This window comes from Chiloscyllium punctatum, chromosome 8 (assembly GCF_047496795.1).
Source record: "Chiloscyllium punctatum isolate Juve2018m chromosome 8, sChiPun1.3, whole genome shotgun sequence".
NCBI classification, from domain to species: Eukaryota; Metazoa; Chordata; class Chondrichthyes; order Orectolobiformes; family Hemiscylliidae; genus Chiloscyllium; species Chiloscyllium punctatum.
The window spans coordinates 69380174-69407330 of NC_092746.1; the positions used below are offsets into that span (position 1 = coordinate 69380174).

Sequence of the window (27157 nt, forward strand, 5' to 3'; positions counted from 1 at the left end):
TACCGAGCTCCCCTGGTTTTGATTGCAAGACCATGTCTCCCTTCCTTTTCTAGTCATTGGTATCGATGTGCATCAGGGCTTCTCACTGTTTACTCTCCTCCAGAAGAATGCCTTGCAACTGTTACATAACATCCTCAACCAGGACACCTGGGATGGGTGGGGGTGGGGGGGGGCAATATACCATCCTGCAATCACATTTATAGCTGCAGAAATGCCTAACGCCAATCTCCGTCAATGACTTCTCGATCACTGTTGCTTCCCCTTTTGTCTTCCTCCCTCATGTACAGCTTAGCCAATTGTGGTGTCTGAAACTTGACTCTGACTGTATGCTCTTAAGGAACCAGGGCCTCTGCCTTCTTCCAAAATGGACACTGATTTGTGAACATGACCCCAGGGAACTCCTGGACCACATTCCTGTTTCTGAAGTCAGAAGAGAATCACTGAGTTCCTTTCTGACCTCAGAGCCATAAGCTTTATTGTGTGCATTTCTCCAAATACGTAATCCACGTAACTCTGAATCTGATGGATGTGCCACAAGTGACTCCACCCACCACTTGAGCTCTGACAGCTGGAGCTCAAATTTCTGCAGCTGGCAGCACTCCTAGTACAGTATATGGGGTCATGTAGAACCCTGGTAAGGGTCCATATCTTCCCACAGACCACATATTCCACTCGATCAAGCTGAACTGTTATACCTTAAAAGTACTTCCCTTATATGAACATTATTTTGGATTACTTACATTACTCTACTATTATTCCCAGTGTTTCTTAATTAAATCCAAGTAAAGCTACTTCTTTAAAAATAATACACTTCCCGAACTGACAGGAATTTAAAAGTAGTCACTAATAGCAGTTTCTTATCAACTAATGACCTTACAGATTTTCTTTGATTTGCTGTGGTTTTTTCCACTCCCCTTTCAAACTCTGTACAGGCTAGTTCTCAGCAGCGAATTGGGATGAAAAGATTAGTAAGGAGGTGCAGTGAATGATTCTGAAGGCAATTGGAAATTTAAAACTTATTACAAGGAGAAATTTGCTGCAGCTGTATAGGGTATTGAAGAGCCTACATCTCGAGTATTCTGTACAGTTTTGGTCTCCTTATTTACAAAAGAATACTGCTGCAATGTATGTCATTCAGAAAAGGCTCACTCAACGGGTAACTAGGGTGAAGAGGTTATGAGTTGGGCCTGTATTCATGGCAGTTGAGAAGAATGAGAAGTGATTTTATTTGAACTTGACAGAGTGGATGATGAAAGGATGCTTTCTCTCTTGGGAGAGGCTAAAGCCAGGCGACACAGTTTTAAAATAAAGGATCGTCTATTTAAGATGAGAATGAATAGATGTATTTTCTTTCAGAGGGTAGTGATTCTGTTGAAATCTCTTTGCCAGATAGTGATGGAGGTACTATTGAATAATGTTATGGAAGAGATAGGTAGATTGTTGACTAAGAAAAGAGGAGAGAAGTGGCCTGCTCCAGCTTCCAATTTGTGTGTTTTTATTTCTGTGCTACAGTAGGAGTTCTTTGAAATTCTGTGGAATAAAAAAACCAGTGTATCATACAGTGATAACTTTTGAATCTGCACATTCAGATTTTCTCTGGTCATACATTCCTGCCTTAATGTATATAACTAAATATCATTCAATTCATATAGTTATACCATATTTCCAATGCTTTTGGAATAAAGTTCCCTGCTGTGACTCTGGGAAAGTATTTTGTAATAAGTGATGTGTCTAACACTGATTTTAGAATATTTGTCAAAGATGGTTGGGATAGTTAAGTCTGCCATTTGAAGAATCTATCATCTATCTTAGTTTTTCTGGGCAACAGATAATGAAAGGCTTATTCAGAAGGGTGACAATAAGTACACTGTAAGATCTGAGAATTGTTGGAAACTTTTACCTATATACAGTACTGCTCGGTCACATTGCCTTGTGCATTTGAATTTATTTTGGTTCATTGATTACATTGTTTCCTTGTGGCTTGAGGTAGTTTGAAGAAAAATGTCTTAGATTCAGTAAATTTGGCAGTCTGCATAGTGAAGATTGACCCTGCATTTTTACATTCTATATTGAAAATAAATTCTTTATCTGTTGCCCTTTAATCAGGAGTCATCTCAAACATCCCTGAATTGATGTTGGTTAAATATTCTGGCCTGCTGTCATTTGGGCACAAACAAGGGTTGAGATAAAAACAGACTCACTATTCATTTATTATTATTGCAATGATTAATATTATTAATTATGAATTAATAAAACAGACAAAAGGTTGTTCCAACTAAAGGTTTGTTAGAGTAAAATGCTCTTTTGTTTCTAATCTCTTAGCTTTTGTTTTCCCTCTGCAATTCAAGTGGAGTTAAAATTTAAGTATACCACAGAAGGTAAGCTATAATGGTAAATGTCTGCTTTTTTTTAAATAGGTAATTCTTTCTGGTGCCTACTTGATGTTGTGCCAATTAAAAATGAGAAAGGAGACGTAGTTCTTTTTTTGGCATCCTTCAAAGACATCACTGTTACCAAAGTGAAGATTGCCCAGGAGGATAAAAAGGAAGGTCAGTGTTTCATCTTGAAACGTTGCTTATTTAAATGAGGCAGCGAGATGTGCTTTTTTTTACTGCCAGATTCCAAGTAAAATGCAGTAATTAATAAGTTTGCAAAAAAACAAAATTCACAGTGAATAATCTGGTATTGCTGTTTTGTTTATTTTCAGATATAGCTATTCAAAGCATATGTTCCTTTATAAGTTATGTTCAACCTTAGTTAACTGTCTTCAAAATTTTTGCTGTTAAGTCCAGGTATCATAAACATTTAGTTTCCCAATTTAACCCAACATGCAGTTTCCTATTATTTTCTGAATTTAATTTTATTCAGCATTTGCAGCTTAAGGTTTTCAATTAACTTTTTGCTCATTCACAAAACTTAGCTTAAAACATGCCTGCCATCTCTTTTTATTGTCATCTTCATCAAATAAACATATTCCATGACTATTACTATATTACTAAATTGAGAATTCAAATACTTTCCAGAAACAAATTTACAAATGTATCATAGACTAAACAGCCTGAAAACAGCCCGCTCAGTTGAATAAAAACTGAACGAACAGTGGATGCTGTAAATCAGAAAGAAAAACAGAAATTGTTGGAAAAGCTCAGTAGGTCTGGTAGCACCTGTGAAGAGAAATTGGAGTTAATTGAGCCCATTCATCACTGATCCTCCAAACAGCATCCCACCCATCCCTGTAACTCTCTATTTCCCATGGCTAATCCACCTAACCTGCACATCCCTAGACCCAATGGGCAATTCAGCATGGCCAATCCATCTAATCTGCACATCTTTGGACTGTGGGAGAAAACTGGAGCACTTGGAGGAAAACCACAGAGACACAGACAGAATGTGCAAACCCTACACAAATAATCAACTCAGGGAATATTGAACTTACCGTGAAGCAGCAGTGCTAATCACTGAGCCACTGTGCCACCCTAGTCTGTGATTCAATCAAATCTATTCTCAATTCTCTTCATCCAATGCTATTGCCTATTTCTTTTTCTGCCTTGTATTTTTCCCAACTACCACTTAATTGCATCTATACTATTTATCTCAACAACTCCTTGCTCTAACAAACTTCACATGCTAACAGAAAACTAGAAGAATACATTTCTTCTGAATTCTTTATCTAATTTATTATTATCTTCGTGAAGGAACTGTCATGTACCAGGCCAGACACCCCAAAACATTTTAAGAAGGTAGCCTGGAAGCTAAATTTGCAAGTTGCTTTAAACAAGTGTAAAGTGGCTATTCCAGGAGAAAGGGCCACTGGTCCACTCAGTTTAAAACAAAACAGAATTTATTTGCAAGATTACCGAATGAAACACAAACAAAAGAGAACAGAATACAGAATAACTTATCCTATCCGAAAACCAACAGATTATCCCAATTTAATGATGCTGTTCCAAATACTTGCAACAATCCCCATAAACACCACTTGACACAAAAAGTAAGATCAAACACAGGGTCTTCTAGGAGAGATGTCAGACTGAGAGTACCAGTCTGGACGTGTTCCTTTGGATCCAGCAGCTTTAGAACACTAGTGTGCTAAAAACCAAACCAAACCAGAGAGAAGCTGAGCTGGGAGAATTGGCCACTCCCCTTTCATTGTACAAGTGTTTTTCTTAAAACTTAAAAGCCTTTTGTCTGAGGCAGTATCTGTTAGTTATAATCAAATTGGCCTGAAAACCTTTCAATTTAGACTTTTTGGAGTCTGTGTCTTTAGCGACCTCTCTGACAAAAAGCAACCAAGGACAACAAAACTTGTTAAAAGAGCAGCATCATCATAGCTTGCCCCTTAAAAAATTGAACCATCAATATCCAAACATGGGTTCATTTTAAAACCCCTTAAACTTAAACTGTTCTTACTCTACAACACACACATACATTAAATTGGGCATATGCCCGAAACATCAATTCTCCTGCTCCTTTGATGCTGCCTGACCTGCTGCACTTCTCCAGCAACACATTTTTCAGCTCTGATCTCTAGCATCTGCAGTCATCACTTTCTCCTATATACATTACATTGACAATAATCATGCAAACATGCATTACTACATTATGTTTCAGTCTGTTGTACGCCTCTCACCGAACGCCTCCATTTCTCATTCAAGTCTCAACAATGCATCGGCAATCACTTTTTCTCATCCTGCCGCATGCACAATGTTCAAATTGAATGGCTGTAACAACAAGCTCCATCTAAACAGTCTGGCATTTTTGTCCTTAAATTTCTCCACAAACTTCAATGGGTTATGATCAGTGTATGTGATTGCCTCAGCTACGTTACTGATAACATAAACATTGAAATGTTGTAATGCCAACACCAAGCTCAAAGTCTCCTTCTCAACTGTCAAATATTTCTGCTGATGAATGTTCAACTTCCTGGAGAAATATTCGATAGGTGTTTTGATCTTCTCGTTATCTTCCAGCAAGAGCAGAGCACCGGCACCCACATCACTCACAATGATAGCCTCCTTGAATGGCTTGGAGTAATTAGTTGTGGCTAATACCGGGACAGTGGTTAACACAGCTTTCAGGCTGTCAAATGCCTTTGACAGCCTGTTTTCCAACTTCTTGCCTTTCTTTAGCAATTGAGTGAGTGGAGCAGCCATGCTGGTAAAATTTGGTACGAATTTTTGATAAAATCCACTCAATCTCAGGAACTGTAGTACTGCTCTTTTTGTCAGTGGTATGGGAAACTCCCCGATTACCTTTGTTTTTGCATCCTGTGGCGCCATTTGTCCGTATCCAAAAACGTGGCCCAGGAAAGTGACTTGGGCTTTGTCAAAATAACTCTTAGCCAAGTTTCTCACCAAGCCTGCCTTCCAAAACTGATTGAACAAGTCTAATAAATGTTGGAAATGTTTCTTCCATATGTGACTAAAAATCATCAGGTCATCTCTATATCTGACACAGTTGGGTAATCCAGTAATGACTTTATTGGTTAGTCTCTGATATGTGCTGGTGCATTTTTCACACCAAATGGCATGACTTTAAACTGATACTGTCCATTTGGCTCAACAAAAGCCGAAATTGCCTGCACTCTTTCTGACAAAAATACCTGCCAGTATCCTCTGAGCAATTCCAACTTAGAAATGTAAGTTGCCTGTCCCACATTCTCAACACCATCTTCCAAACACAGAACTGGATATACATCATTCTTTGTAATGACATTGCCTTTGCAATAGTCCACACATAACTGTTGGTGCCATCTGGTTTTGGTACCATTACTATGGATGAGCTTCAGTCACTGTAATTCACTTCGATTATGTCGTCTTGGAGCATGCGCTCTATCTCCTTCTGAACCTGAGCCAGCTTTAGAGAGTTATGCCTATAAGGATGTTACTTAATCAGAACAGCATCTGCTATATCTACGGTGAAGTTGATGCTGCTCCTCGGATGCTGCCTGAACTGCTGTTCTCTTCCAGCACCACTAATCCAAAATCTCCTATATCTACATCATGCATAATTAGGTTAGTACTTCCCAGTTTATTTCCTTATATCTCCCCAGGTCATAGTAATAGCTCTTTCAGGTCACTTTGATTTTCCTCTGGAAAGTAACTCAATAGTATATCTCAATTTTTGACAATTTCCTCATTGTCCAATTTAATTTGAGGAATGTCCAATTCAGAATCAGCTAAACTTGGTTCTTCTCTCTGTGTTGTAACCAATAACACATCCTCCTCTTGCTTTCCTTCCCTGTCAAAGTACCTTTTGAGCACATTCACATGACACACTGAGATTTCTTTCTCTGGAGTCCTTTCCAAATAATTCACCTCACTCAATTTCCATTCAACTTGATAAGATCCACTAAACCTTGCTTTTAAAGGTTCACCTACCACTGGAAGTAACATTAACACCTTACCTAACCGATAACAAAATTGTAAGCTTTAGATTTCTTGTCTGCTTCCTGTTTCACTGTATGCTGTGATACTTGCCAATGCTGTCTAGCCAACTCCCCAGCTCTATTTAGCCATTCCTGAAATTTAGTTCAAATATGTGGAGTCTGAGTTCTGACTTACTAATTTCTCCTTAATCAATTTTAGTGGTCCTCTCATTTCATGCCCCAAATAGATTGAATTTGGTCGATTCATTTGATGCATCTCTGACTACAAAAAAGCACCAACAAAATTTCCTTATCCCAATCATCTGGATAGTCCTGACTATAAGCCCTTAACATGGTCTTTAATGTCTGATACCAACTTTGTAGTGCACCCTGCGTTTCCAGATGGTCCACAATTGAATTGTTTTATGACTAAGCTATCCATAACTTCCTTGAATAATCTGGATGTAAAGTTTGATCTTTGATCTGATTTATCTCTGCGGGTACTCCATATTTAGTGAAAATTTTGAGTAATTCCTCTACAATCCTTTTAGCTGTGATATAGCATAATGGGAAGGCCTCTGGAAATCTAGTGGACACATCCATTATTGTTAACAAATACTGATTCTCACTTTTTATTTTAGGTAGGGGTCCTATGCAATCAATTAAGACTCTTGTAAAAGTTTCCTCAAATGCAGGAATAGATATTAAATTGCCTGTTGATTTCCAATGACCTGACATGTATGACAGATCTGGCAAACTTCAACTATATCCTTGTGCATTCCAGGCCAATAAAAATGTTTTTGTATTTTCTCTTGAGTTTTTCCCACTCCTAAATGACCCCCAAGTGGTATCTCATGCACTACCTGCCTTCAAAAAATTATTTACTGGATTAGTGGTGCTGGAAGAGCACAGCAGTTCAGGCAGCATCCAACGAGCAGCGAAATCGATGTTTCGGGCAAAAGCCCTTCATCAGGTTTCCTGATGAAGGGCTTTTGCCCGAAACGTCGATTTCGCTGCTCGTTGGATGCTGCCTGAACTGCTGTGCTCTTCCAGCACCACTGATCCAGTATTTGGTTTTCAGCATCTGCAGTTATTGTTTTTACCTTCAAAAAATCATTGGCAACACGAGTTTGATTAGATTACCTACAGTATGAAAACAGGCCCTTCAGCCCAACAAGTCCATACCGACCCTCTGAAGAATAACCCTCCCAGACCCATTCCCCATATGTACCCCTGAATAATGCACCTAACACTATGGGTAATTTAGCATGGCCAATTCATCTAACCTGCATGTCTTTGGATTGTGGGAGGAAACCAGAGCACCCGGAGGAAGCCCACGCAGACACAGGGAGAATGTGCAAACACCACACAGACAGTTACCCGAGGCTGGAATCAAACCCGGGCCCCTGGTGCTGTGAGGCAGCAGTGCGAACCATAGAACATAGAACATAGAAGAATACAGCTCAGTACAGGCCCTTTGGCCCTCGATGTTGCGCCGATCCAAGCCCACCTAACCTACACTAGCCCACTATCCTCCATATGCCTATCCAATGCCCGTTTAAATGCCCATAAAGAGGGAGAGTCCACCACTGCTACTGGCAGGGCATTCCATGAACTCACGACTCGCTGAGTAAAGAATCTACCCCTAACATCTGTCCTATACCTACCACCCCTTAATTTAAAGCTATGCCCCCTCGTAATAGCTGACTTCATATGTGGAAAAAGGTTCTCATGGTCAACCCTATCTAAACCCTTAATCATCTTGTACACCTCTATCAAGTCACCCCTAAACCTTCTTTTCTCCAATGAAAACAGCCCCAAGTGCCTCAGCCTTTCCTCATACGATCTTCCTACCATACCAGGCAACATCCTGGTAAACCTCCTCTGCACCTGTTCCAGTGTCTCCACATCCTTCCTATAGTATGGCGACCAAAACTGCACACAATACTCCAGATGCGGCCGCACCAGACTCTTATACAACTGCAACATGACCTCAGGACTCCGGAACTCAATTCCTCTACCAATAAAAGCCAGTATGCCATATGCCTTCTTCACCGCACTATTTACCTGGGTGGCAACTTTCAGAGATCTGTGTACATGGACACCAAGATCCCTCTGCTCATCCACACTACCAAGTATCCGACCATAGGACACACCAGATGGCCTCCTTCTTTAGAGACCGCAATTTCCCTTCCCACGTGGTTAAAGATGCCCTCCAACGCATCTCGTCCACATCCCGCACCTCCGCCCTCAGACCCCACCCCTCCAACCGTAACAAGGACAGAACGCCCCTGGTGCTCACCTTCCACTCTACCAACCTTCGCATAAACCAAATCATCCGCCGACATTTCCGCCACCTCCAAACAGACCCCACCACCAGGGATATATTTCCCTCCCCACCCCTTTCCGCCTTCCGCAAAGACCGTTCCCTCCGTGACTACCTGGTCACGTCCACACCCCCCTACAACCCACACTCCCATCCTGGCACTTTCCCCTGCCACCGCAGGAACTGTAAAACCTGTGCCCACACCTCCTCCCTCACCTCTATCCAAGGCCCTAAAGGAGCCTTCCACATCCATCAAAGTTTTACTTGCACATCCACTAATATCATTTATTGTATCCGTTGCTCCCGATGCGGTCTCCTCTCCATTGGGGAGACTGGGCGCCTCCTAGCAGAGCGCTTTAGGGAACATCTCCGGGACACCATACCAATCAACCACACCGCCCTGTGGCCCAACATTTCAACTCCCCCTCCCACTCTGCCGAGGACATGGAGGTCCTGGGCCTCCTTCACCGCCGCTCCCTCACCACCAGACGCCTGGAGGAAGAACGCCTCATCTTCCGCCTCGGAACACTTCAACCCCAGGGCATCAATGTCGACTTCAACAGTTTCCTCATTTCCCCTTCCCCCACCTCACCCTAGTTCTAAACTTCCAGCTCAGTAACTGTCCCCATAACTTGTCCGGACTTGTCCTACCTGCCTATCTTCTTTTCCACCTATCCACTCCACCCTCTCCTCCTTGACCTATCACCTTCATCCCCTCCCCCACTTACCCATTGTACCCTATGCTACTTTCTCCCCACCCCCACCCTCCTCTAGCTCATCTCTCCACGCTTCAGGCTCACTGCCTTTATTCCTGATGAAGGGCTTTTGCCCGAAACGTCGATTTCGAAGCTAATTGGATGCTGCCTGAACTGCTGTGCTCTTCCAGCACCACTAATCCAGTATTTGATTTTCAGCATCTGCAGTCATTGTTTTTACCTACATCCTTCCTCACTGTCAACAACTCCACCAACTTTCGTATCATCCGCAAACTTGCTCACCCAACCTTCTAGTCCCTCCTCCAGGTCATTTATAAAAATGACAAACAGCAATGGTCCAAAAACAGATCCTTGCGGAACACCGCTAGTAACTGCACTCCAGGATGAACCTTTACCATCAACTACTATCCTCTGTCTTCTTCCAGCCAGCCAATTCCTAATCCAAACCTCCAATTCACCCTCAATGCCATACCTCCGTATTTTTTTGCAGTAGCCTACCATGGGGAACCTTATCAAACGCCTTACTAACATCTACCGCTTTACCCTCGTCTACCTCCTTAGTCACCTTCTCGAAGAATTCAATTAGGTTTGTGAGGCACGACCTGCCCTTCACAAAACCATGCTGACTATCCTTGATCACATTATTCCTATCCAGATGTTCATAAATCCTATCCCTTGCAATTCTCTCTAAGACTTTGCCCACAACAGAAGTGAGACTCACTGGCCTATAGTTGCTAGGGTTATCCCTACTCCCCTTCTTGAACAAGGGAACCACATTTGCTATCCTCCAGTCATCTGGCACTATTCCTGTAGACAACGAGGACATAAAAATCAAGGCCAATGGCTCTGCAATCTCCTCCCTTGCTTCCCAGAGAATCCTAGGATAAATGCCATCAGGCCCAGGGGACTTGTCTATTTTCACCCTTTCCAAAATTTCCGACACCTCTTCCCTACATACCTCAAAGCCGTCCATTCTAATTAATTGTGACTCAGTAGTCACATCTGCAACAATGTCCTGTTCCTGAGTGAATACTGACGAAAAGTATTCATTCAGTGTCTCCCCAATCTCTTCAGCCTCCACACGTAACTTCCCACTACTATCCTTGACTGGACCTATTCCTACCCTAGTCATTCTTTTCTTCCTGACATACCTATAGAAAGCCTTAGGGTTTTCCCTAATCCTACCAACTAAGGACTTTTCATGTCCCCTTCTTGCTGCTCTTAGCTCTCTCTTCAGATCCTTCCTGGCTACCTTATAACTCTCAATTGCCCCAATTGAAACTTCACGCCTCATCTTTACATAGGCCACCCTCTTCCATTTAACAAGGGATTCCAATTCCTTATTAAACCACGGCTCCCTCACACGACCCTTTCCTCCCTGCCTGACAGGTACATACTTATCAAGGACACTCAATAGTTGCTCCTTGAACAAGCTCCACATATCAATTGCGCCCTTGCCTTGAAGCCTACTTTTCCAAGCCACGCATCCTAAGTCATGCCTCACCGCATCATAATTTCCTTGCCTCCAGCTATAACTCTTGCCTTGCAATGCATACTTATCCCTCTCCATCACTAGAGTAAAAGTCACCGAATTGTGGTCACTGTCCCCAAAGTGCTCACCTACCTCCAAATCTAACTCCTGGCCTGGTTCGTTACCCAGAACCAAATCTAGTATGGCCTCACCTCTTGTTGGCCTGTCTACATATTGTGTCAGGAAACCCTCCTGCATACATTGGACAAACACCGACCCATCTAACGAACTTGAGCTATAGCTTTCCCAGTCAATATCAGGAAAGTTAAAGTCCCCCATAACAACTACCCTATTACTTTCACTCTTATCCTGAATCATCCTCGCAATCCTTTCTTCTACGTCTCTTGAATTTTAGGAGGCCTCTAGAAAACTCCTAACAGGGTGACCTCACCTTTCCTATTCCTAATCTCAGCCCAAACTACCTCAGATGGCGAGTCTTCATCCATCGTCCTTTCCACCGCTGTAATACTATCTTTGACGAGCAATGCCACACCTCCCCCTCTTTTACCCCCACCTTTGACCCTACTAAAACATTTAAACCCTGGAACCTGCAACAGCCAATCCTGTCCCTGTTCTACCCATGTCTCTGTAATAGCCACAACCACTGAGCCACCGTGTTGAGTTGATGAACTTCTGCCCATTTCTCATCAGTCTGAATATGTGATGATCTCCATTTCCTCATTAGGACATCATTTAAAAAATAATAACGTTCACGGATACATTTGGATACTTATTCAGTATTTGTCTTTTGATACAATTGCTTTAAATTTTCATCTTTCTACTATAACTCAGTTCATCTATCGGAGCTAAAAATGTCTGCTTTGACATCTATCTGCTCCTGGCTTGTCTCAACCATCTGATCAAACAGGGTCTCTGCTAATTCCACTTCAACTTTCTTATCTGTACTTTTTGATCGCCCAATCTCAACTGGTAACTTTGTAACCTCGCTACCACACAGTCAGGAAAAATCCCAATAAATGTATCCTGCAATAGTTCAGTTGCCTGAGTTTTCATGGGTGTTCAATCACAGTAGGCAGCACTCCTACTGGTGGATCAGCTACATCATTAACAAAGATAAATTGTATTCCTGGAGCTGAGTTTTTGTGCAGTACTCCTACCATGACTTCTCCATTCTTCATTCTAACCTCACTCTAACCTCACTCTGTAACCTCACTCATGGAATGCCCTGCCAGTAGCAGTGGTGGACTCTCCCTCTTTATGGTCATTTAAGCGGGCATTGGACAAGCATATGAAGGTTATTGGGCTAGTGTAGGTTAGGTAGGCTTCGGTCGGCGCAACATTGAGGGCCGAAGGGCCTGTACTGCGCTGTATTTTTCTATGTTCTATGTTCTATGTTCTATGTTCTATGTTCTATGTATTATTGAGCAGTTCTTGTCTCACCATGAATTCCCATTACTAGCATATTTTCTGGCAATAGTCCTTCCGAGGTACTTATCTGCTTATCTTTCAACATCACAGACTGAGAGAATCATGTGTCTCTAAATATTGTAACCTGCTGCTCCTGGCCAATGTGAATAAACTTTACCTTTGCAGGTATACTGCTTAAGGAGATCTGGCACTTCCTCCTTAGCCAAACTCTGACCAGCTTGTACATTCTAGTGCAGCTTTCTGGCCTTTACTGTGCTTTCCAAACTCACCGACTTATCCAGTTTTCCTACACTTGGCTTCCCAGTGCTTCACCAGCCCACCAACACTTTGATTTCATGTGGCCTACTTTGTTGTGGTGAAAATACCGGAGCTTTTTAACTTCTCTGTCCCCTTAAAGGGTTTCCTTTCTACCCTGTTGTAAGTTATCCGTATGATCTTCACTGGGATCTACCTTTCCTTTTCATGTGATGATTTCTCTTTTCCCAATTTCTATCCCTCACGGATTAAAATTGATTTTGGTAGCTAAACTTTGATCTATGGAATAATTCATAATCATCAGCCATTTCAGCTGCTAATTTTGCCGTTTTAACTCTCTACTCTTCCACATGAGTTTGCATTACTTCAGGAAGTGAATTTCTGAACTCCTGTCTAAGTGCCAATTTCTGAAGTTCAAACTCCCTCTCTTTCTTCCTTACCTCTCTCCTTTTCCTCTCTCTCATTCTCTTTTTCTTTCCCTCTTTCCTCTGCTTTTCATCATAATTCCTTGTCTTTTGCCTCTAACTCAAGCGGCTTCATTTTCAATTGACTTTGAGCCATCTCTAAAGATTCTGATGGTGTTTCCATTAAATTTAAATGCTGAGCTTTTATTGTAATTATCTCTCCTCACAGAAGAAGGCAGATGCAGCTCCAGCTTGTCTCCTAATTCCTGCAGTTTGGCCTTACTCACCTTCAGTAAAACCCCCAAAGTCACCTCTTCCACCTTCAGAAAATTCTTGGTGACTGGAAGAGCCATTACTAACCCAAGTACTGTTTAACACAACCATAATCAACATCCGGAATGAAAGACACTAACACTTACCTCTCGCTGTGTTTGAGTCCAGCAACCCTAATCCCAAATCGGAACTATAGAACAAATCCCACAAAGAGCCCCCAGTCTGTAATGGACCAGGCCTGACCCCTCAAAACATTTCAAGAAGGCAGCCTAGACCCTAAACTTGCAAGTTGTTTTAAGCAGGTAAACAATGGTTATTCTAGGAGAGATGCAGCTGATCAAACCACTCACTCAGTTCGAAACAAAACAGAATTTATTTGCGAGATTACAGAGTGAAACACAAACAAAAGAGAACAGAATACAGAATAACTTATCCTATCCGAAAACCCAACAGATTATCCCGAATTAATGATGCTGTTCCAAATACTAGCAACAATTCCCATAAACACCCCTTGACACAAGAAGATCAAACACAGGGTCTTCTAGGAGAGACGTCAGACTGAGAGTACCAGTCGAGACCTGTTCCTTTGGATCCAGCAGCTTTAGAACACTAGTGTGCTAAAAACCAAACCAAACCAGAGAAAAGCTGAGCTGGGAGAATTGGCAACTCCGCTTTCATTGTACAAATATTTTTTTGGAACTTAAAAACCTTTTGTCTGAGGCAGTATCTGTGAGCTATAAACAAATTGGCCCTAAAGCCCTTCAAACTTAGACTTTTTGGAGTCTGTGTCTTTTACAACCTTTCTGGAAAAAGAAACCAAGGACAACATAACTTTGTTAAAGGAGCAGTATTGTCACAGAACCGGTTACAATATTATCTGCCATGGGTTCAATTGTTATTCATGCTTCAATTAAGGAATGAGTTTGATAACACTGTCATATTTGATGTACTTATTGGATCAACTTCTGCAAAATGTTCCTTGAAACACCCAATTTTTGATGGGTGTGGGGATGCAACTGGGCCAGCTGACCCAGGAAGCACAGCAAATGCAGTCTTAAAGGTGGGATGGTGTGCAAACACTCAAGCAGTTTGTAAAACTGGAATAACTATTCCTGTTTTCTTATAAGTTAGACTCTTTAGTTCTCAAATCTTACACTCTTCAACCTCCCCACCTTCCATTGCCCCTCACCCTCCATGACAATTGATGTACCCCTAATCATCACTTAATGTCCTTTATTCTCTTCCATGAGTTGGTCTCAGTGACCATATAGAGATGGATAAAAATAAACTTCATACAAGCTAACCCATGTTTATTCTTGTGGACTTCACAATGAAAAGAAAACTTACATTCATAAAATCATTCAAAGCTTTTAACTCTCTTCAAGTGTTTGATTACTTATAAAGCAAACTTTTATTCAAACCCCACACAAAGGAAGATTAGTCTTTAAGCTGTCTCTTTAAGATGTCAGTCAAACTGAGATTGAATGTAGACTTTGATGTAGAATTTGAAACTCAGCCAAACATACATGCATAATAATATCCTTGGGAAATGTCAGTAAGATGCTCAACTGAAACTGCATGAACAGATGTCAGTTTTGTTTTTTAATCTATGTCTGTCAATCCAAGTTTTTTTTTAACTCTCACAGACAGCTGTAGCCTGGGCTTTATGAAATTTGACGAGTGTGGCATTTAAAAAAAACTACAATCATGACAGTTATCTAGAGCATACTGCTTTAAAAATGTTTGCATCTACTCCCTACTGAGGGCATTGTTGCTAAGTATGCAAATAACACAAAGATAGGTGGATGGACAGGTTGTGTGAAGGAGATGTGGAGGCTGCAGAAGGACTTGGACAGGCCAGGAGACTGGTCAAAGAAGTGGCAGATGGAATGCAATGCGGGCAAGTGTGAGTTTATGTACATTGGTCGAAAGAAGAGAGGTGTAGCCTATTTTCTAAATGGAGAAAGACTGCGGAAATCTGAATCGCAAAGGGATTTAGAAATCTTAGTTCAGGATTTTCTTAAGATTTACAAGCATGTTCACTTGGCAGTTAGGAAGACAAATGAAATTAGTAGATTGAAAAGAATGATCCTGGGGAGAACGAGCTTGTCATAAGAGAACCAGTTGAGGACTCTAGGACTGTACTTGCTGAAGTTCAGAGTGAAGTTCTTATGAAAACTTACAGAATACTAAGAGGCCTGAAGAGAATAAACATGGAGAAGATGTTTCCACCAGTAGGAGAGGGCACAATCTCAGAGTGAGTGAAGGGACAATCCTTCAGAAGTGAGATGAGGAGAAATTTCTTCAGCCAAAAAGTGATGAATCTATGGAGCTCATTGCCACAGACAGCTGTGGAGCCAAGTCATTGATTGTATTTAAGACAGAGATAGCTAGGTTCTTGGTTAATTAGAAGATCAAATGTTGTGGGGAGAAGGCAAGAGAATGGGATTGAGAAACATTCAGCCACGATCGCAGACTAGATGGGCCAAATGGCTTAATTCTGCTCCCATATCTTATGGTCTAATATTCTGTCTTTCTGGGTTTTTTTCAACCAGTATAGATAATTACATACTCATAGAATAGTATATAACAGAACATAAAAGTGCAGTACAGGCCCTTCGGCCCTTGATGTTGCACCGACCTGTGGAACCAATCTGAAGCCCATCTAACCTATAGTATTCCATTCCATCTGTATGTCTGTCCAATGACCATTTAAATGCCCTTAAAAAAACGAGCCCACTACTGTTGTAGGCAGTGCGTTCCACACCCCTACTACTCTCTGAGTAAAGAAACTACCTCTGATATCAGTCCTATATCTATCACCCTTCAATTCAAAGCTATGTCCTCTTTGTGCTAGCCATCGTCATCCAAGGAAAAAGGCTCTCTCTGTCCTACCTATCTAACTCTCTGATTATCTTATATGTCTCAATGAAGTCACCTCTCGTCCTTCTTCTCTATAACAAAACAGCCTCAAGTCTCTCAGCCTTTCCTTGTAAGATCTTCCCTCCATACCAGGCAACATCCTTATTAATCTCCTCTGAACTGTTTCCAAAGCTTCCACATCCTTCCTTTAATGCAGTGACCAGAATTGTATGCAATATTCCAAATGTTTTGTACAGCTGCAGCTGATCTAATGGTTCTTTACCAATCGAAGCTAACACACTGTATGCCTTCTTAACAACACTATCAACCTGGGTGGCAACTTTCAAGGATCTATATACCTGGACACCGAGATCTCTCTGCTTATCTACACTACAAATAATCTTACCATTAGTCCAGACTCTGCATTCCTGTTACTCCTTCCAAATTGAATCTCCTCACACTTTCCTGTATTAAACTTCATTTGCTACCTCTCAGCCCAGCTCTGCAGCTTATCTATGTCTCTCTGTAACCTACAACATTCATTTTACATTATATTCCATTACCATGATCTTGCTCATTCAGCTATTATGTTCAAGTCCATCTGAAGCTTCCTTACACACTCCTGAGAGACCATACATTATTCCTCCTGCAAATGTGGGAAATCAGGGGCACTTGCAGTCTCCATGGTGACCATGCATGCAGGAACTGTTTTCAGCTGCAGCTCCTGATTGACAACATGGAGCACCTGGAGCTACAGATGGACTCACTATGAGTATCCATGAAGCTGAGGACATCATGGATAGCACATTATTGAACTGGGTCACACTACCAATAAGGGCTACCCAGGCAGAAAAGCATTGGGTGACCTCCAAGAAGACTAGTAACCATGGACAACTATTGCAGGAGTACCTATGGCCATTCTCCTGTCAAACAGATATACCATTTTGGATACTGTTGTGGGTGTTGGCCTTTCAGGGGAAAGCAGCAGCAGCCAGATCAATGGCAGCACGACTAGCTCTATTGTACGACAGGAAGGGTCAAAATGTAGTGGAGCAGTAGCAGTAGAGATCTCTATATATAAGAGTCACAGACAGGCATTTCTGTGGTCATGAGCGAGACTTCAGGATAATGAGTTGCCTCCCTTGTTCTAGGGTCAAGGATGTTTCTGAGTGGGCGCAGAGAGGGTGAGCAGATAGTGCTCATGGTCCATGTTGGTTCTAATGACAGGCAAAAGAGAGGTGAGGTCTTACAAAGGGCATTTGAGAAGTTAGGTAGAATGTTGAAAAGCAAAATAGGTTGTAATCTCAGGATTACTCCCTGTGTTACATGCTCATGAGGCCAGAAATAACAAGATAGTATGTGACTAACAATGTTAGCAATAGGAGGGTAGAATTCAGAAATCTGGATTATTGTGATTTCTTCCATGGCAGGAGGGACCTGTACAAGAAGGACAGGTTGCACGTAAACTGGAGGGACACCAATATTCTTGAAGGGAGGATTGCTCATGCACTTGGGAGGATTTAAATGGGTGAGGCTGCAAGGTGGGAACCAGAGCAGTAGGAGTGATCGAGGAGAATGTAGAGGTTAAGTCAAATACATCTAATAGGAAGAACAGACAGGGCCAGATTAATTAACATGGCAGGATTGGCAGTCTCAAGTGTATTTATTTTGATGCAAGGAGTATAACAGGTAAGACAAAAGAGCTTGAAGCCTAGATTAGTACATGGAACTACAATGCTGTAGCTATCATAGAAACTTGGTTGAGAGAAGGGCAGGACAGGCAGCTGACCATTCCAATATTTGGATGTTTCAGCTGTGATAGAGAGGGATATAAAAGTGGTGGGGAAGTTGTATTATTGATTAAGGAGAATGTCACAGCTGCAATAAGAGAGGACATCTTGGAAAGCTCAACTAGTGAGGCCTTCTGGGTAGCACCCAGGAATAAGAAACATGCAATCAAGACAATGGGGTTATACCAAAGGCCTCCCAATAGCCAACAGGTCAAGGACAGACATGTAAGCAGATCATGCATAGATGTAAAAACTACAGGGTTGTTTAGTGGGTGATTTTAAGTTGGCTAATACTCCCTTAGTACCAGGGGCTTAGATGGGGAAGAATTTGTTTGGTGCATCCAGGAGGGTCAGTTTAAACAGTATGTAAATAGTCCAAATAAGGAAGGGACTGAACTGTATCTTGTATTGAGGAATGAGCCTGTCCACATGATCAAAGTTTTGGTGGGGAAGCTGTTTTGTGAACAGTGACCATAATTCTGCACATTTAAAGACAATTATGGATAATAATAAGACTGTTTCTCAGGTGAAAGTGCTAAATTTAGAGAATGCTAAAGAATGGTAAAGAAGTAGTAGCGCCTGTTTACCTTCATCACTCAGGGCATGGAGAATACAAGTTGGCAAGTCATGGTGTGGTTGTATAATACTATGAGTCCATATTTGGATATTGTGTGTAGATCTGGTCACCACACTATAGGATGGATGTGGAGGCTTTGGAGAGGATACAAAAGAGGTTTATTAAGATCTGGATTAGAGTGTATTAGCTATAGGGAGAGGATGGGAAAACTTAAATTGTTTTTGCTAGAGCATCGGAGGATGAGGGGCACCTGATAGAAATATATAAAATTATGATGAAGGGCTTATGCCCAAAACATTAATTCTCCTGCTCCTCAGATGCTGCCTGACCTGCTGTGCTTTTCCAGCACCACATTTTTCAACTCTGCAGTCCTCACTATCTCCTAATATATAGAATTATGACAGGCATGGATAAGGTAGATAGATAGAGTCTTTTTCCAAGGGTGAAATGTCAAATACTTGGGGGGGCATCACTTCAAGGTGAAAATGCAGAATGTCAAGGAAGTGTGTGAGAAAAATATTTTAACAGAGGACAGCAGGTGCCTGGAACATGCTGCCAGGGGAGGGGTTAGAAGCAGATATGGTATCAATGTTGAAGGGGCAGTTGGACAGACACATTAAGAGGCAGAGAATGAGGGATATGGACCAGATTAAGGCAGATGGGATTAATTTCAAATAGCATCATGGTAGGCACATTATAGGCTGAAGGGCCTGTTCCTGTGTTGTACTCTTCTATGTTCTGTTTTGTGTTCTATGTTTCTACAGTCCCACCTAGTTTTGTAATATCAGCAAATTTAGAGATATTACAATTAGTCCACACATCCAAGTTATTTAAATAGCTTGTGAATCACTGTAACCTAGCACTGATCCTCACAGTAACCCACTAGTAACAGAGAGAGCGGGAATGGGATCAATTAATAGTCAATGGAAATGTGGGTAGATTTTTAATTACTATGCATTCACAGAGTGTGATGTAACCTGGATGGGAGGATTGGTTGGTTGAGAATCAGGAGGGAAAGTGGGGATGGGGAGACTGTCACCTTCTTAATTCCCTGTGATTCAGCCAAGGACAGGGAAGGTCATGGACAGGCTTCTCATCCAGCACTCAAGTCAGGCTCTTTGGTCAACTGAGAGACATTTAGAGGTCACATTCCCCATTCTAATTTGGGTCAAACCAGAGCTCTGTAGAGCTGTGACATAATTTCTATAACTTCATATTTCACGCCACCTAAGATAAAGGCTAAAGTTCGATTAACCTTTTTATAATTATATTTTATACTTGCCCAGTAGCTCTTAGATCTTTTTGTAACTGCCTCTTGCAGCACCTTCCACCATCACTGTCTTCTCTCCACAGGAAAACAAAACCTCTCTGACCTCAAGTACAAAAAAGATAACCTTACCCATCTAACATTCAACTCCAAATTACACTGTTTGATCCACTCATCTTAGCAAATAATGTCCCTGAACAACTTTCTGCTTCTATCTGAACAACATACTATGTCACCTAACTTAGTTTTAACTGGATATGAAGCTTTTTTTTATTTCAGGAGTTTCCAATTATAGTGAAAAGCCAAGGACCTCATAAATCTCTAAAGGATAGCACTGGTTAAGTCCAACTGATTTGAGTATATACTCTGTTTCTTGTTTCATAACTAATTCCTGTCTGTATCACTAGGTAATCTCCAACTCTGTGTTCTAATCAATATGGCCATAGTTATCTTTTAACAATTCTACTTTTTTTTAACAAATAGTAGCATTTCTCTGCAAAATGCCTGAAACTGAAAAAAAAATTTTAAAAGGTTTTAAATCGATCATTTATAACAAGATATAGAAGTCTCTGCAAGTGACCTTTATGAAACACTCAGTGAAAGTAAAATTGATTATGTTCCAAAAATACATGACTTTTATCCTCGGCCTATCTTTCTGAGCAGGTGAAAATTATAGTGTGTGGCTAGTAGGGAGTGATTTGCTGCACAATTTGAGAAAATAAGTAATGCTAAGGATGATGGCAAGATTTAGAGGATATTGAACAAAGTTATTAAATGTGTCACAATTGAAACGGGAAACGGAATAAATTGGTATCAAGAGGACTGTGGTGTATTTTGTGAAATTCAGGGGATAGCTGGCTAAACACTGACTCCTGATAGTGAATATAGTTTCCCATCTACAATATTCCAAGTGCCTTTTCTTCCTACTGCCCAATATTTAAGATCAGTAAGAAACTCTGCAGGTATTTGGCAGAATTTGATTCAGTCAGCAAATTCCATAAAATGGGAACAATTTAGTAGGAAACTACACAAATCCTTAAGAAGTAAACTGTGTTTCAACTGCTTCATGATGCTGTTTCCTAGAACTCACAGAATCATGTTGCTGAAACTGATATTCCATTACAGCTATCTTGAACCATACTGCACAACTGGACTCCTAAATGTTTCAAAATTTTGGAGGAGAAAACTTAATTGCAATCAAAGCAAAGAATGAGTTTTTTTCACAGCGATAGGGCAATTGGCTTATCTCCCTTTATTATTGCTAATAAAGTCTGGAATGCATGCATGCTTACTCTTCACCAGATGAGCTCTAACTATCATATTTCCAACAGAAATGCTTTTGAGATTTACCTGAGATAATTGACAGACCCTCTGAATATGCAGTCCAACATGAGTTTTCTGCATTCAGTATTCTAAATGCATGGCGCCTAAACTAGTCAAGGCATATTTTCACACTGAACGTGGGAATCAGTAGGCAAAGTTAATCTTGCTGGCATGACCTTGCTTCCATCACTGCAGGAATCAGGGTTTTCTCAGTGGATGGCCCCACTTTGTGCCAGGGTTGAGTCTGCTGTCTCATGACCCAAAATCAATGTCTGCCCATACTGTAGTCTTTTACTGGCCTCTACTCCTTCCCTTATTGACCTCCCTCAATGTTAACTTGCCTCTAATCCCATGTATGAACTCCTAAAAATCCTCCACTTTTTAATTGCTACAAGGATGAAGCTTTGTAAGTTATGTTTCAATTTAGGTAAAATGAAGGAAAGATGAGGGTCTTGAGACCTGTTCTGAATTCTACTTATAGAATATATAATACCACTGGAAGAAACATCAAGAGCTCAATGAATAATCTGGAAATTGATGATGTGGAGGTACTGGTGTTGAACTGGGGTGGACAAAGTTAAAAAAAGCACAACATCAGGTTATAGTCCAACAGGTTTATTTGAAAGTAAAAGTTTTCAGTGCGCTGTTCCTTCATCAGGTAGTTAGCTTGATATCTGACAGAGCAAAGCTCCAAAAGCTTGTACCTCCAAATAAACCTGTTAAACTATAACCTGGTGTTGTGTGATTTTTAAGTGGAAACTGATGTTAGTGTTGTCCACATCAAAATGTAATTAGATAAAATGTAAACAGTTCAGACTTTAAAATTGACTTTGCCTTTTTGTTATGCTTTTCTTATTTTGTGTCAAATAGGTAAGATCAAGGCATAAACCATGCACAAGAGATTGGTGAACACAAAAATATGTATAATCATTTATTAAGGTTTTGATAAGTTGGTAGCAGTTTAATGGGTTGGAGAACTTGTGCACGTGTTAGTATCTTAAACCATGACTCAGCAACTGGAGCTCCTGTTACTGCTACAGGTTTCTCATAACACCCCCAACACCCTCACCACCCGCCACCAGCCCAGTTTTTATTAACCCCCAATAATTTTGCAACAACTTCCCCCAAATCAGTGTTTACACAACCACCCCCAGTAATTTTAATAATACCCCACAGCTCAGTAATGTCATAAACATTCTTGCGGTTTAACATTTTTTGTGTTTTGTAAGCCTCCCCCCAAGTAATCTTTATAATCCTCCCACCCAGTAATTTTATAGCTAGTCCAGTGATTTTTTAAACTTAATGACACCTGAGAGCCTAGTGTTTTATAAAACACCCCCACCCAGTTTGTGCTTTTATAAACACCCCCTGCCCAATAATATTTTAACACCCTCCTAGCCCAATGCTTCTATAAACACCTATCAGCCCAGTAATTTTATAACCTACTCACCCACCAGTTCAGTGATTTCATAAACCTCCCCACAACCCATTTTAATTATTTATCAATATAAACTCTCCCAACCCTCAGCCCAGTGCTTTTTACAACCCACCCCCCACCCCAGTGATCATACAAACCCAGACTCCCAGCTCAGTGATTTCACAGTCACAGACTGAGAATAGTCAGCACAATGACAGCAACCTCACTATCCTTCTCGTTCTCTCCCCTTCCTTGTACTCTGCTCACCTTGGTCCTTGCATTAACCCAGCAGGAGGCGCTGCCCAGCACTGAACCATTTCCCTGCACTCCACTGCAGGCAATCTCAGGCCAAATAGTAGTGCCTGGTCTCCAGTTGTCTTAGACCCCACCCCCACCATTGGAACATGACCTTGCACTGCTAACCCAGTGTGGTAGCCAGTATGCAACAGTTTCCCCATGTTAAAACAACTCTCATTCAGACACCTTCCACAGCCTCAGGATGAAGTTTCAGACCTGGAATGTTCCTATGGACAATCCCACCAGAGACAGAGTGGAACAATGCACTGCCATCATTGTTTGGGAACTCAGGCATTACAATATTGACATCATCACCGAGTGAAACCCAGTGGACAGGGGTAGGACCGCTTAGACAGCAAAGTAGTGGCTACACTTTTTCTGGGAAAGCAAGGCCAAGGAAGAGTGCCGCATCCATGGAGTCGTCTTCGTCAACTCAGAGACCCCCCCCTTGTGGAATAAGTGAATGCCTCATGACACTCTGATTCACCCTTGCTGGGAACCATTATGTCATAGTATTCAGTGCATATGCTCGGTGCAGCAGCTGAAGACAAGGAGAAAATCTACTCCAGCCTCGACCAATCTCTTTCGTGGATCCCTGCAATGGACAAACTAATCATCCTCAACAATATTAGTGTCGGAGTCAGCAAAAGCGTGGACCTTTGGGGCAATGTAATTGGGAAAGGGAATTGGGAAGCAAAACTCCAACAGCACTCATCTCCTGACCAAATGCCACAAACACAACCTCCTCATCACCAACATACTGTTCCACCAAAGAGACAAATATAAGACAATGTGGCAGCACCTGTGCTCCAAACACTGACACCTTGACTACTTCATTGTCAGAGCAAGGAATTGGAAAGACCTTAAAATCACACTTGTCATGACAAGAGTCAACTACTGCTGGACAGATCATCATCTGATCTGAGCCAGGATCAACATGAATATGGCCCTGCTGCTGCAGGGACAACACAGTGCCATAAAAAGTGCAAACTTGAGGCACTTGAAGACCTGAAAAAAAGTGGCCTTATACAACTGATTCCTTCCCACAAACCCAGTGGCCTTGGCAACACCAAGTTGCAGGATCCCCATCAGCTCAGCAACACCCCAACCCCGCAAGAAATAGAGAAAGCCAATGGCCAGCTTAAGAGCAACAAGGCTGCTGAAGCAGATGGTATTCCCGCTGAGGCATTGAAGTGTGGATGCAAAGAGCTCCTGTTGCAGCTACACACCATTGTCTGCTTTATCTGGAAGGAGGAGAGCATCCTGGGAGAACTCCAAGATGCCACAATTGTGAGCATTTTCAAAAAAGGGAATTAATCTGACTGTGGTAACTGCAGGGGAATCTCCCTGCTGTCAACTTTTGGAAAAATGATCACCAAAATCCTCCTCAACTGTCTCCTCCCTGTGGCTGAGGAACTCCTCCCAGAGTCACATGCGACTTTCGGCTTTGGAGGGCACAACGGACATGATTTTCACTGCATGACAGCTGCAGGAGAAATTCAGAGATAGTAACCACTGTATATGGCCTTCTTCGACCTTATAAATGCCTTTGACATTGTCAATCGGGAAACATTATGAAATGTCCTTCTCTGCTTTTACTACACCACAAAGTTTATCACCATCTTTCACCTGCTCCATGATGACCTGGAAATCATGGTTTTGGCAAATGACTCCACCACCAACATATTTCCTGTTCAGATCAGTGTCAAGCACCAGCACTGTTCTCATTCCACCTCGCTGCAATACTTCACCTCACCACCACAGCTTTACTTCCCAGAGTGGAGCTAACTTACAGAACCAACGGGAAATCCTTCAACTTCTGCCACCTTCAAGCCCAAAGCAAAGTCACCCCAACCAATGTCATTGAGGAACAGTACATAGATAATGATTGCATATGTGCAATCTCAGAGGACATACTCCAGATTATCATCAGCACATTTACAGAGGAATATGAGAGCATGGATCTCACATTAAACATCCGCAAGATGAAGGTCCTCCAGCAACCTAGCCTGGCATTGTGGAGCAAACCCCTGATCACCAAGGTCCATGGGGCAGCCTTAGAGAATGCTGGCCTCTTGCAATACCTCAGGAGTGCCCTGTTGGCAAAAGGTGAGGAGATCCAGCATCACCTCCAGTGAGTTGGTGCAGCCTTTGGACACCTGAGGAAAAGGGTGTTCGAGGATGACATCAGGATCAGACACCAACATTATGGTTGACAGAACTTTGGTGGTTGCCTCCCTGCTATATGCCTCTGAAACGTGGACTGTCTAAAGTAGACACCTCAGGGCACTAGAGCAGAACCAACGATGCTGCCTGCGCAAGATCCTGCCAATCCACTGGGAAGAAGTATACACCAATGCCAGTGTCGTCAACCAGGCCAGTGTCCCCAGCATCGAGGCACTGACCACCCTTGATTGGCTACAATGGACTGGACATGTCATCCACATGACTGACATGAGGCTCCTCAAACTCTACTCCCTGCTCTGAAATGGCAGACAAGCCCCAAGTGGACAGAGGAAGCACTTCACTGATACCCTCAAGGAATCACTGATAAACTGCAGCATTCCCACAGACATCTGGGAATCATGAGCCCAAGACTGTCCAAAGTGGAAGAAGAGCATTTGGGAAGATTTTCCAGATACAGAACAGTGTGGTTGGGTTACATGTAGCGCACCATGGTGTCCTTTTTATTAAAACTTCAGATTACTTAGATATTACAGCTAGTGCCAAGACGGATTAAACTCATGAGCAAATTTTCCTGATCCTCCAAGCCACTTGAACATCTATAGTTGTGCTTTGATAGAAAACATATTTTTCCTGGGAAGACACCGAGCACCTGGGGAACTTAGCAAAAGGAAAACATGGAAACCAGGAGAAAATAGCCACACCAACACCCTACTCACTCCTTCCCATGGCCACCTGCTGCCCCAGGTAGCCACCTCATTGTGTAGAGCCACCTATAGACTCACCCTGAGAGTGGAAGATCTTCCTCATCTGCGGGGGACCGCCAATGATGATGATGACTATACGTCTGAATCACTTGATATAATGCTTTATTTCCCCTCCATTAATGCCTACAGAAAACACAACCACACCCACTTAACCATGTACAACAATAGCTTCATGTAGACACAGGAAGCATTGCTTGTCCTTTTGGAACAATTTACTATATGTTCAATTGCCACCATGCTCAGTATGGTTCACAAATATGCAGCCCTTTCCCTCCAGCTGAGATGTGTAATAGATCTGACATTTTGCATCACATGATACAGTTTTGTATTTTTTTAAACATCAACATCAATTATGTCCAGTTCAAGAAAACATTTGCTGCAAACAGGAAAAAGATGTTTTCTATCAAAGCACAACAATAGATGGTCAAGTGGCTTGGAGGATCAGTAATAAAATTTGCTCATGGCAGTTTAATCTGTCTTGGCATCAGCTATAATATCTAAGTAATCTGAAGTTTTAAAATAAAGGACACTGTGGTGCGCTACATATAACCTCACCACACTGTTCTGTATCTGTAAAATCTTCCTTACTGTACTGTTTTAACGTCATCACCTTGATTAGTTTGTACACTTTTGGATTACCTGTTGCTTTGGTTAGACCCTTGACATGCAACTCTTATACCTGTCATGTTATTCCAGTGATTTGGTTTGTCTCCAGCACCACCATATTTTTAACCTTTTGTAATTATCTTTGTGCCTGAATTAATCAGATTATAGGTCATCCCTTCACATGCTATTCAGCTGATGACACTTTACCCACACTGTCTTACGCTCTTGATCACCTGCAGAGACCCTATTATTCAGCCTGTTGACAGTCCATGCACACCATTTACTTGATCTGTCTGATTATAAATTCTGTGCCTGTATGGTTCTCCTCACTTCACCTCAGGAAGGGGCAGTACTCAGAAAGCTTGTGACTTCTAATAAACCTATTGGACTATACTTGGTGCCATGTGACTTCTACCCCAGTGCAACACCTGCTCTTCCACACTGTGAGGTCAGTGAATGGTTACTGAATGGTCATCACAGAGCTATGTAATTGTTTTTGTGGCTAGTGGATGGTCACTCGAATTTGGTAGATTGTTAATGAAGCTAATAAGAGTGCTGAGACCAGTGGTGATCACAGCACTGAGTTCTCACTTCTCCTCTTATTCATTGCCAATAAGCCAAGTAGTATGCAAATGTTGATATTCCATGTCATCTCCCTAGCAACGTGACATTAGACTGATGACCATGTGTCTCTCAGGCCGAGTGACAGATTAAGATTCATCAAGTGCTGTGGGACACTGAGGATCAAAGTGAATCTGCCATGGTGTTGTCAATTGGTGACTTGAAGCAAGAAAACAAAATTCTAG

General features: G+C 41.8%; 1 protein-coding gene across 1 annotated transcript in view; it reads left to right on the top strand.

Annotated features, from left to right (window-relative positions):
- The window catches only part of kcnh8 (potassium voltage-gated channel, subfamily H (eag-related), member 8), a 431818-nt gene that overhangs the window by 194689 nt on the left and 209972 nt on the right, over positions 1–27157 (top strand). Inside the window, exon 3 of the mRNA XM_072575729.1 lies at positions 2418–2549. Coding sequence (XP_072431830.1) covers positions 2418–2549 — 132 coding nt within the window. The remainder of the gene's footprint in view (positions 1–2417; positions 2550–27157) is intronic.